At 54.2% G+C, this 12,154-nt stretch overlaps 5 protein-coding genes across 5 annotated transcripts; 2 read left to right on the top strand and 3 right to left on the bottom strand.

The window, feature by feature from the left end:
- Positions 1 to 797: 797 nt before the first annotated feature.
- On the bottom strand, positions 798 to 2,366 carry A1O3_04762 (uncharacterized protein; the record flags this gene model as incomplete). The annotated part of the gene is made up of 1 exon (XM_007734890.1): positions 798 to 2,366. One exon carries the CDS (start codon positions 2,364 to 2,366, stop codon positions 798 to 800), a length of 1,569 nt encoding a protein of 522 aa, XP_007733080.1.
- A 717-nt stretch (positions 2,367 to 3,083) lies between these two features.
- On the top strand, positions 3,084 to 4,265 carry A1O3_04763 (uncharacterized protein; the record flags this gene model as incomplete). Its single annotated transcript, XM_007734891.1, has 3 exons — positions 3,084 to 3,807; positions 3,898 to 4,022; positions 4,110 to 4,265. 3 exons carry the CDS (start codon positions 3,084 to 3,086, stop codon positions 4,263 to 4,265), a joined length of 1,005 nt encoding a protein of 334 aa, XP_007733081.1.
- Positions 4,266 to 4,891: 626 nt separating this feature from the next.
- On the top strand, positions 4,892 to 7,373 carry A1O3_04764 (uncharacterized protein; the record flags this gene model as incomplete). Its single annotated transcript, XM_007734892.1, has 9 exons — positions 4,892 to 4,898; positions 4,966 to 5,163; positions 5,249 to 5,439; positions 5,510 to 5,548; positions 5,627 to 5,687; positions 5,762 to 5,858; positions 5,933 to 6,093; positions 6,146 to 6,921; positions 7,185 to 7,373. 9 exons carry the CDS (start codon positions 4,892 to 4,894, stop codon positions 7,371 to 7,373), a joined length of 1,719 nt encoding a protein of 572 aa, XP_007733082.1.
- Positions 7,374 to 8,910: 1,537 nt separating this feature from the next.
- On the bottom strand, positions 8,911 to 9,657 carry A1O3_04765 (uncharacterized protein; the record flags this gene model as incomplete). Its single annotated transcript, XM_007734893.1, has 1 exon — positions 8,911 to 9,657. The coding sequence occupies one exon, from the start codon at positions 9,655 to 9,657 to the stop codon at positions 8,911 to 8,913; it is 747 nt and encodes a 248-aa protein (XP_007733083.1).
- Positions 9,658 to 10,455: 798 nt separating this feature from the next.
- On the bottom strand, positions 10,456 to 10,896 carry A1O3_04766 (uncharacterized protein; the record flags this gene model as incomplete). Its single annotated transcript, XM_007734894.1, has 1 exon — positions 10,456 to 10,896. A coding segment is annotated over one exon (441 nt), but the record flags the coding sequence as incomplete, so codon positions are not given.
- Positions 10,897 to 12,154: the final 1,258 nt, after the last annotated feature.

Below are 12,154 nucleotides of genomic sequence, written 5' to 3' on the forward strand. Positions count from 1 at the left end.
TGAACCATCTCAGTCCTAAGAGGGGGTAGTTGGTGGCAAACCATCTCATCTCAAGACAGTGTTAGTGGTGGTGGCAAGACCATGCAGTTGGCAGTGGTGAACCATCTCAATCCCAAGACCGTGTTGATGGTGGTGCAGTTGGTGGTGGTGGTGTGGTGGTGGTATGGTGTGGGATTGCTATAGGATACCTACCTACCTAGGTATCAAGCATGATTTCATTGGCATCCAATATCATCATCAAGCATTGGTATTTAGCACCTTGGTATTTGGTATTTGGTATGAACTGGAACGGGATCACACGGGAATACACACCATAATCCTTGGTAGCTACAATATCTCGGGGACTCTGCCTCGACGCTTGACTGAAAGTGTCGACGAAAAAGCCACCCATAGCAATGGAGTCTAGAATCAAAATGAAAATAAAATCAAGATCAAGATCAAGATCAAAATCAAAACAGAGTCAAGCTAATTATAGAGCCTGAAGTTCAAAGACATCGAACGGCATAAGTGTACTGTACTTACTGTACCGTGTTATCCGACCGCTCGCTGGCAAGCAAAATGGTACTTAGGGCCACGGTGAGGATAGTCATGAAGAAGAGACTAAATCACTATTAGGCAGTGACTACTATCGACAGACAGCATTCATGGCCCTCCCTCAGGCCGCCACCGATGACAGACAATCCTGGTAACAGAGTTGACCAGTGCTGTAACTCCTCCGTGGCATATCTAATGGTTGTATTTTTATGTATCGTGTCCGACATTGTCCTGTACTGTCCGTCCTGTCCGTCCTGTTCGTGTCACAAATTCGGGCTCGGCCCCAACTTCAACTGCTGGGCTGTAGACATGCTCGCCCTCTTCAATGCTCTCGGGCCCGAACTGCCCTGCATTAACTGATTGACGACCTGATCTTGGCTGTTGGGCCGGGTCCGCCACCGCCAGCTCTTGACCAGCTGTCTGTCGAGACCCTTTCCCTCGAGGATATCCGCCACCCACGCACCGATGTTGGGAAGGTACTTGAAGGCATGGCCGCTTCCGGCGGTGGCGACAAACACTCCCCGGTGGCCGGGCCCAGGGACATGGTCGATGACGAAATGGTTGTCCCAAGAGTCCGTGTACCAGCACAGCCGGGTCATGTCGATGTCGACGCCGTGGGCGGGCAGGTCGGGCAGAAACTCGGCGATGAACTTCTTGATCACGCTCAGGGCTTGCGCCGGCACCGAGTCCTTGATCTGCTGGTGTTCTGTGTAGCGCGTGACGGGGATGCTGCGTTCACGCCCGTCCGCTTGCACCTGCGGGTTGGTGTACTTGGTGCCGCGGTAGCCGATCTTCATGTATCCGTCGTCGGTGGCCGCGAACCCGTACAGGCCGCCCTCGGCCCCGTCACGCATCTTGTACATCCACGATGGGAAGTTGTCCGGTGAGTAGCGCCGGGCGAGGTCGGGGGGTAGTTTCATCAGCACAACGGATCCAGCCGTGGCTTCGCAGACCGAGTCAAGTTCGGGGAGGAGGCTGGGTGTCCAGCCGCCGCAGGCCATGATGACCACTTCGCTGAGGTGGCTTTTGCCGTCTCGTGTGCGAATCCCTACTACTGTGTCGGTGTCGGTATGAGGAGAAGAAGGCGATGTAGAAGGAGATGTGGGTGCAGATGTGGATGCGGATTTGGATGTGGATGAGTAGATGAAGGAATCCAACGCCCCGGACTCGGGCCCAAACACCGTCCGCACACCCAGGAATTTGGCTTTGTGCAGTGCAAAGCAGCACGCCTTGTCGGCCAGCACGGTGCCGCCCGTGGTGTCGAGCACGCCCAGGTACGGCTGACCGCGGCGCTGGCGGCCGCCGAACGGGTCGATGGCGTGGCCGAAGCCCTTTTCGTGCGCGAGCTGGACGTGCGTGGGGTCGTGCGTGATCAGCTGCGAATCGGCCTGGCCAGCGGCGGCGTTCATGTTGCGCACCGTCGCGGCCTCGAAGGGCGGCAGTGTTGGCTGGTCGGTGAGGCTCAAGTGACCATGGTTTAGGAAGACGGCGTCCGTCCTGCTCATGCCGGCGGGCACGTTGCCGGCGGCGATCTCAGCATTCCACTGTTTCCATGCGGTGGTGGCCTCGATCGACAGATCCTGGTACTCGGTCTGCGCGCCGTAAGCTGAGCGGAAGATCTTATTCGTGTCCGCCGACGCAGCATCGCAGCCTTTGAAATAGGAATATCGCGATTGTTCGTAGGGCTGCTTGTCGAACAGCGTGATGTTGCGGTATCCTCGTTGCGCCAGATGGATCGCCGTGCTCAGGCCGAACACGCCGGCCCCGACGATGTTGATGGCGGCATCTTTGTCGGAGAGCGTGGCTGGACACTTCCTGCCAGAAGACGGCATCTGGGGCTAAGGATCGTGGTCCGGAGAGAAGAGGAGAGGACCGGACAGGACAGATACGATTAAGTATCACTTTCTTTCCCCTGGAGGTTCGAGGTGATGTTGATGGCTCAATCTGCGCCCTGTGAGGCCCAAGGTCGGAATAGAGTTGGTGTTGCGCCACGTCGATACGCGGATTCGAGTCTCCTGCCTGTGGTCGATATTAGATGGTGGATGGTGGATGGTGGTTGATCTCACGCCACTGTCACGGTGACATGCCACTCCATCATACCTAAATTGACACTGCCATTCCCATTCCCATGCCTATTCCTATTCCCAATACTCCGGATTGCGCCCTTTTGCACGGGGTGGAGACGAGAATCGAAGTGGTCAAGATGAGGGTCAAGATGAGGGTCAAGATGAGGTTCGTGCCACATGGTTCTCGCCACCAAAGCAAGACCAAGACTCGGAGGAATCCGTGAAGTAGCGGATGCACTACCCGGTCCGCTCTTCTCAGGCTAAGGCCTAGGGCCCTAAGGCTCCTTAGGCTCCTAAAGCTTTGGGCTTTAGGCTCTAAGGCTTAGGATAAGGAGGCCACCGCCGATAAGATACCGCTGACACCAAGCCACCGCCGAACCTTTCAGTACCAATCATTCCGTCGGCCGTCCTTCCTACTACCAACTGTCATTGTTCCGACTCTGCAATGGAAGCCTGGTGAGAGTGAGAGTGTCGACGGTCGCCATGTCCGGACGCCTAAGCCCAGCCTTCACTCGCCCTCCTCCTCTACAGCCAACCTCAGTCATTCGCGTCTTCAGCCCGGCTGGGTCGATTGGCGATGAGAGCCTCCGAGATGGCCGAGCGTACCTCGAAGCCCAGGGCTACAGGGTAGACCAGCCGGCTACGGTGCTCGAACGATACAACTATTTTGCGGGATCCAAAACATCCCGGGCAAGAGAGCTGTATGATGCTGTCCTGAAGCAGGAGGAGGGCTGCGACAGTGTCATTTGGGCGGCCCGTGGAGGATACGGATCGTCGCAAATGATCGAGGAAGGCATGACGGCACAGATGCTGGATGATCTGGAGCAGGAACTGGCACAGAACCCCAAGTGGCTGGTGGGATACTCGGACATTACAGTGATCAGTCTACGCTTGTGGGCGAAGGCGAGAGTCCTGGTGCTGCATGGGCCGATGGTGTTCAATGTGGCCGAGTACTGCCCGGCGGCTTTGCGGGACATGTGGACGATCCTCACGGGCACCGAGCCACATACCCAGGTGTTCGAGGGCGACATTCGGTACGGCTCAGGCCTGGCTGGCAGCTCCGGCACATTGGCGAGAGGGACGCTGTTGGGAGGCAACCTCCAAGTGCTGGCGTCGTTGGTTGGGGCCAAGGACCAAGGAGGACAAGATCTGCTGCCGTCGTTTGATGGCTGTATCTTGTTGTTGGAGGAGGTTGGCGATGCCGCATGTGAGTTGCTTTGCTTCCTGCTCTTCGTTTGGGATCTTGTGAATCCTGTCTCAAGCAGTCTCAGATTGACTCACGATATGGCATACACAGACCGGATCCATCGCTCCCTCCGCGCCCTCCTTCGTGCGCCTGGCTTCCAATCGCTGGCCGGAATAGCCCTGGGTCAACTGACCTCCGCGAACAACTATGCACGCGGCAAGTATGACCAGTACGAGGTATGTCATGCCCTGCCCTCACAGCCACCCTCCCAATCCTGGTCTGGGTGATATACGACTTACTGGAATTCCCCCTTCTGCCTGTAGGTTCTCCACGAATTGCTGGAACCTCTCGGGATCCCCGTCATCACGGCGTTGGAGATCGGGCACGAAGCTGCCACCGCCTGGCCCATAGTGCTCGGTGCCGACGCCGAGATTCATGTGAGCGGCGAGCTGAGGGTGTTTGTGCCGGGCTGCGCTTAGATACTGTACTGTGTCGAGAGTACTGTTCCCAGCCTTGGCCTCCAACATGATCTTCGTCCGGACTCATACTAATCAATTAGTGCAGTATAAGATACCCTCTATCCTTGCCGGGGGTCAGTCAGTGGCTCGGAGGAATCCGACTCACGATGTCTCCCCGTCTTCCCACCAATTACAGGCCCCGTCTAGTATATGCAACTGATAAGGATCCCACAATATAGACCGGACACGGTTAGCCCACCACAGAAAACGGATCCTACCCACGCGATGGTGGACGCGGGCCCCTACAGCACGGCCACTTGAGCCACTAGGTCCACGTCTAGAAAACTCTCGGGCCCTGCTATTTCCTTGCGCTCTGGACGCTCTCTCGGGTTGTCGCCTCCCAGGTTTCTTCCGCAGCTGGGTCAATCACTGTGTCGAGACTGTCCGGAAGGTTCCTTTGGGCAGGCTCGCGTGCATGATATGGATGGCCAGATCGAGGGAGCACATCGCACAGGACATTGATAGATAGGCTCTTGTATTTGGATCACTGTCTCTCTCTATAATGCCCTCCCTTCCGTCCTCATCACACTCTTGATTATCTGCACTTGGACAAGGAAAGCAAATCAGCCAGCAAGATATCAGCCGCAATGAGTGGTGAGTCCACAATCAATGTCCAAGTCCAGGGCATATCCTATCATTAGGAACTAACCCTCAAATGCAGTCGAGAAAACCCCCGACCACCTCTCCAAGGAGCAGGATTTGGCCACGTTTGACACTGATTTGGCTTCGTTCAAAGAGGCCCAGGTCACCGTCGTCACCGAAGATGAAGAGACTCCAACCGAAGAGGAAATGGCCACCTTGAGGCACATCAGCGACAGCGTCACCTGGGTGGCCATTGTGCTGGCGTTTGCCGAGTTCGGTATGTTTCTCTAAAGGCCTCTACCTCTGCCTCACCCCCACCATTCCTTGCGCAGGCTGAGCTGACCTTGTCCTTTTGATTCAAGCCGAGCGAGCTTCCTACTATGGATGTCAGGGTCTCTTCACCAACTTCGTCCAACGGCCGCTGCCCAAGGGTGGTAACGGGGCCGGCGCAGTCCCAGCAGGCAGCGAACAGTCTGCCGGTGCTCTTGGGCTAGGTCTCACCACCGCAACCGCCGTGCTACAGTCGTTCAACTTCCTTTCCTTCACCATACCAGTATGTTCCCTTCCAACCCGAACCCGATTTCCCCATATATCCGCGTCTGCTGACTGTGCACCTTTTTTAGATTCTGGGAGGCTTGGTTGCCGACGTTAAGCTTGGAAGAGTGAGTTGATCTTGCTGCTGCTGCTGTTGCTATAGTCTACAACGTCTGCCCCGTCCAGCTTCTGACTGGCTGTTCTAGTTCAAAACAATCTGCCTCGGTGTCGGAATCGGTGTTATCGGCCATATTCTCCTTGTTATAGGTGAGTTCGGCTCCCCGTACATGGACGGACCATGGGTCATGGCATGCGTTCAGAAATTGACCCTTGTCTCTCAGCTGCCCTTCCTACCGTCATCCGATCCGGCCATGCGCTTGCGCCCTTCGAGATCAGCATATTGATCATCACCCTGGCGACTGGTCTAATCAAGGCAAAGTACGTTTTGGATTTGAAACATCTTTTTCTTTTCAAGATGCATCGACCTGACGTGGAGTTTTTTCTTCTTCTAGTGTCGCTCCGCTCGTCTTGGAGCAGGCTCGACCGACCAGGATCAGGACCTTGAAGAGCGGCGAGAGAGTCATCCTAGACAAGACACTTACACTGCAGTCCAGCATGATGATCTACTACTGGAGCATCTATGTCGGCGCGTTGCTCAAGCTGGGCACTACCTGTAGGCCACATCTACTCTATCTTTAATGAACAACCCCCTTAACATTGGACAGACGCCGAGAAGAGAATCGGTTTCTGGCTGGGGTTCTTGGTCCCCACCATCGCCTTCGTGCTCATGATCCCGTGCATGGCCATCATCGCGAAGCCGGTGGTGGTCCAACCACCGACTGGATCGGCCGTGTTCGACGGGTTCAAGGTGTTCGGGGTGATCATCAAGAAGGGCGGTTTGAAGGGCATGCTCAAGGGCGGTGATGCGTTCTGGAACCACGGCAAGCCCAGTGTCATGGCGGTCGAAGGCACGCTCGAAGGAAAGAAGGCCGGCTGGTTGAACTGGGACGACGAGTTCGTCGACGACCTGCGCAAGACCTTCAGCGCCTGCAAGATCTTCCTGTTCTTGCCCATCTTCAACCTGTCGGACGGCGGAATCTGGTCCTTGTTCGTCAGCATGGCCGGCTCCATGACTTCGGACGGGGTGCCCAACGACTTGCTCACCGCCTTGAACCCCATCACCATCATCGTCTTCTCGCCCATCTTACAGTTCCTGCTCTACCCGACCCTCAACCGCATGGGCATCCACTACCCTCGAGTGTGGAGGATCGTGACCGGTTTCCTCATTTGCACTTTCGGCCAGATCATCGGCGCCATCATCCAGTGGCGAGTCTACGAGACCAGCCCGTGTGGATGGCACGCCACCACGTGCAAAACAGGCGTCTCACCCATGAGTTTGTGGTGGGTGGTGCCACTGTATGTGCTCCCGTCACTGGCCGAACTTTTCATCAACGTCGAGTGTTATCAACTGGCTATTCAGGTGGCTCCTCCTAGAATGAAGGTAAGTACACACACACACACAGAGAGAGAGAGAGACATACACACTCACACTCACACTCACACACACTCACACTCACTCACTCACTCACTCACTCACTCACTCACTCACTCACTCACTCACACTCACTCACTCACTCACTCTCTCCCCCCTCTCTCTTTCTCTCCACCCATGCCCAACCAAACTCCTAGGGACGCGGTTCTCTATCTGCCAAGTACCTAGTACTGCTATACCAAGTACTGCTGCTGACTTCTCTTCCTATCTAGTCTGTCGTATTCGGAATCCTCCTCTTCATGACCGCCCTCTCCAGCGCCATCATCCTCATCATCTCGCCGAGCTTCAAGGACCCCCATCTCATCCGACCATTTATCGGCGTCGCCTGCGCCAGTTTCGTCTCGGCCATCCTCATTGCCGTTTTCTTCCGCAAAGCCGACATTGAAAACAAGGCTAGATAGATCTGCATAGATCGAGTAGGGTGATGCGAGGTATAGATGGATTGGGGGTAGGGGGTAGGGCTAGATCAATAAATGAATTTGAGAATCTCGCTGCTTTCTGTTACTCGTCCTGAGCTGAGCTTCGGATCGTTGGGTTTGCTGCCGCTCGTCAACTTCTGTAAGCTGAGCTTAAAGATATGCTTCCACCGCAACCACGAAACACTCTACTGTATGATACCGCGGGTTGTCCGGTGGTCTACGTCCCAATACTCTAGCACTGATGATGACATCTTATAAGCCAGCTCATGACCTGAATAGATAGTAATAGTCGACTTTAAGCCAGCTAGACTCAAGAATAGGATAAATACGGCTATCGTGGCCTTAGGGGCCTCGAGGACCAGGACTAATGGCGAGGACTATCGAATTATATTGGATTTCATCTTATTCGTATCTATGGACCGCCTCGGCTATGCTGGTAGATACCTACGTATACAGTCTTCCGCTGATTGCCTAGATACGCATGTAACTTTCCGCTGGTTTCCTAGATGCGCATGTAATCTTCCGCTGGTTTCCTGATGGCTGGCTGGCTAGCTGAACGGATGGATGGTCAGATCCTGATCCTGATACTGATACTGATACTGATATTGATACTGATACTGATACTGGTATCCCACAGTTTGGCAGGTAGGCCTTAAGCAATGGACAGGATCGAAGTATTCGACCAGAGCAGAGAAAATGTCATCCCATCCGACCGAATAATAAGGTTCATGCTGCACACGACAAGATGAAGTTCAGGTGCTTTTCCCATTTTGCGAGACATGCCTAGAATCCATCTCTATTGCTCTTGCGAGATATGCATAGACTCCATCTCTATTGCTCTAGCGAGACTTGCCCTAGACTCCATCTCTATTGCTCTGCTAGTGGAAGGTAAGAGATTTTGTGGAACTCCCAGCCTGGATAGACAGCATACACAAGGGCTGATGGATATCCAGGGTCCGATCCCGGCTGCCAGGCCTCCAAGGTCCTCCATCTTCCACTTCCAGGCGCCACTCCGTGATGAGAAACCCCCGGTATACTGCGCACCTAACAGCAAGGGCATAGCAGGTTGCCACAGTGAGTGGGCAATTCAATCAGTGACTGGGCAATTCAATCGAGTCGTTGACGCCAGGAGACTCAATCTGGTGAGGAGAAAGTGTGAGGTCCCTGCTTCATGGTCATGGGCGGACCAGGATTTAGAAGCCAAAATCTAGAGCTTGGTGGACACTGATATCGACGATTCCCATGAAATTCGTCACAGTTTTCCCGTTAGACAAACGGGAGTGTCAAAAGATATGCTTGATTTCGCCTTTTTCGTCGTGTCATCATAGATCATGCCCGTACACACTTGTCCGACGACCATCTGGCTGGTCAATGCAAATGTGTAAATGAGATGAGGCTGGATCAATGGTTGCCGTCAAGTGTCGCTTTCAGACTGCCATCAGGTTGCCATCAGGTTGCCATCAGTGCCATCAGAGCCATTATGTTGCCATCAGTGCCATCAGGTTGCCATCAGTCGCTTTCAAACTGCAGTGTCAACATCCATCCCACCAACTTCCCGAACAGTCTCCGCCTCCTTGCTATACACAGCCTTCAATTCAATTCGGAATTCCGACATACGTACTCCAAGGATTTTGAGAATGGAAGTCTGTCTGGAATCTAGTGTGTCTCCCTCTCTGCAGACAAGGTAACCTTCCTCTTCTTCCATTGATCCGTCCGGCTGCTCCTCCAGGACGATGGTGCCCTTGTGCAGGCGGGTTGGAATGCCCAATTTGCGCAAGGTAGGCTCGATCTGAACGGGCAGAGGATCGTCTTCACCGCCTTCGACCCCGTACCTCGTATAGATGGGTCCGGGTGGGATTCTGATCTCCCTCGTTGCCACCGAGCCACTGCGAGCATAATCCTCTGCGAGGAAATCCTCAAAGTACTCTTCGACCTCTTTGGGCTCCCGGTCCGTGAAGAGCAGCCCGACCTCGCCTTTGACGTAGGGTCGCAGAGCACTGACGCCAGGCACGCACTCGGTCTCTTGTGTCTGTCCCAGGCCAACCAGGAGAACCTTGGTCTTGCCCATCATGATCCGTGAGTCGTCGAATTCCTGTCTGACCCGCTTGAGGAAGTTGTTGCGCATGTTCTGCACATCAAACACCCAGATGTACGAGTATTTCTCCGCCGCTTCGTGCACGTTGGACACAAGCCGACGTACGAGATCTTTGTGGTTCTTGCGTGTCTTCGACGTCGGGATCACGCGGTTGCGCTTGGAGGGAGGCATGTTGATGTCTGCGTCGGCGAGACACAATCGTTGGTTCTGGGTTCTGGTCTGTCCTGGAGTTGAATATTGAATTTGTTGGTGGACAGAAAAAGGTCCAGCCGGCCAGGGACAAACCGACTTTGAACTGCGCTCCAAAAATTATTTTTCACCCAGCCGCGGAAAAACTGCCCCGATGGTCCGACGGACAGTCACATGACTGGCACGGGCAATCTGCTTACTTAAGCCACTCAGGCACGCATGGTGCGCAGATCATTGACGTCGATAGTGTCCCCAGCCCATGCTGAGGTCCACCACTACTACGGAGTACGGAGTACTCATCAGTAGTATAGACTACAGCATGTTGCCATTCTCGCTTGCTGACAGTTGACCTATTTCATCGCGCATCTATCACTGATAAAGCATGCAATACTAATACTCGATTCACCGGGCTTACGGTCTTAACCTCAGTGTCATTCAGGCCCAGCCCAATTTTCCTCAGAAGCGCGTATACAGCGCCCTTTCATATCCAGATGATGAAGAAAGATTTCGGCATGAATCGGAGGGATAGCATGACGCTCCAACCTTAATCTTTGTACCCTGTCAAGCCCTATTGCTTGTCGAGCTTTCCAGAACATCGGCTTGCGGCTGGCTTCTGAGACTGGACGTCGATGGCTGCCGTCGTACGATTATGTGTCGAATGAAATTGCAGGAAGCCAAAGTATTCTATGCCTTGTCGGAGAACGTGATTCGGCACTCCTCATCATCACTGGATCTCGTTTTCCTGCCGGTCCTTTTCTCCAGCTTCGGCTCAGCCAGGTGAAGCTGCATACCCTGCCAATCGATAGCTTGATATGCACTTTGGACGGCCGCATCAGTGTGCAGCTCTCCTCGGACAAAAGACGCCGTCGGTCTGAGATCTTGAGTAGTCCGAATCAGATGGATGAGTTGATCTGTACTTTTGCGCTCCCCATCCCTTATTATGGCGACAATGCCGCCGATCATCTCTCGCTGACGTTGCACCTGTGCAACTGCCTCGGCTGTCTGTTGCATCAATGCGTGACGACTCGCTGCTGTGCGCCTCCGATCAGTCGCGAAGTTGAACCTGCATGACCAGTGGCGACGTTGACAGTTTGCACAAGGGTATGTGCCATCACTGCTACATTTGATCTTTCTCTTCTGACACATGAAGCAAGCCACCGAAATGCGGGACTGGGAACGCAATTGTGATGAGGAACCGCCTTGGGATGGCGATGGGGGTGAGGAGGTGTCGTCCGTGGAGCTGGAGCTGGAGTTGGATCTAGATCTAGACCTAGAGCTTGGTTCAATGGACGGGGAGGCTGCATCGTTCTGCTCTTGCTCTGTCCGGCCTAGCCGGGAGGATGAAGATGCCATTGAGACATAGACATCAGAACGGCCTGTGTAGAAGAAAACAAAAGAGGTAGATGAAAGAACTGTTCACGCTCAAAGCCTGGTTCCATCGTCGGAGGGTCTGGAGCGGCCGTCGATTGTGCAGGAGTTTTTCAACAGTCAGCATGATCGAGATGGATCGAGATGCGGCGGCCTCTGATACTAGGCACCTACTAGGTATGTCGCGTCTCTTCGGCCGATGTGGTGTAACCACCAATTGGAAGTCGATCCGCTCGACCTCAAGTGGCTTGACGCAATCCCATCTTGGCTAGAAGCGGTTGAGTTGGGATTCTTGAGCTGCTGATCAACGTCATGGTGGGAAGTGACGAGATCGAGGTGGTATAGGATGGATGATATGATGATATGATGATAGGATGCGATGGGAATGATTGGGTCGGGTGCCGGTGTTGGAATTCCGTCCGAATTATTTAAGGAATAGACACTGTCCCCATACTTCGTCTTGGCTGTTAGGCACCTCACATATCACCAGATGACCAAGGAAGCCGAGTTTCGCTGTCCGCTGGCGACAAAGCACCTTGCCTTCAAAGGCCTCAAGCGAGGTTGAGTCGACGGGACTAGAGCAATCAGCAATCAGCCATCAGCTATCAGCTATCAGCCTGCAGGCTGCAGCACCATAGGCCATCGCCTGCCTCACGACTGACACCACTCCAGATGGCCCCCAAAGGCGATCGAAGCCACTTCCAAAGTGCACTGGGCACACAGCCTGCCGGCGCATTGAGCAGTCTGAGTCTGTCGATCACCCAAGGCTCAGCGACATAATTACCAGCACGACAGCAGACATGTTCTCGTTTTCTGATTAGGCGCCCAGGGAGACATCCCCGACCATCCAGTCTTTTCATGCATCAGAGGAGAGCTCGCTGAGAAGGCGCTGTTGAATCCGAGCCTTTTTCTGTTTGCGCACTCTATGAACCTTTGCGGAAATGTCTATACTCATAGCCCGCGTGGACCATGGGGACTGGAGGAGAGGCGTGGGAAAAGATTACACACATTCCCCTTACCTTATCGTGGCCCCGATGCCTCTGGACTGATGTGAAGCCTCGCCCCTCTGCGAGAGCGATTCTGTCGCACATCTTGGCCGAATCGGCAAGAA

The sequence above is a fragment of the Capronia epimyces genome (assembly GCF_000585565.1).
Source record: "Capronia epimyces CBS 606.96 chromosome Unknown aczIQ-supercont1.4, whole genome shotgun sequence".
In the NCBI taxonomy this organism is placed as follows: domain Eukaryota; kingdom Fungi; phylum Ascomycota; class Eurotiomycetes; order Chaetothyriales; family Herpotrichiellaceae; genus Capronia; species Capronia epimyces.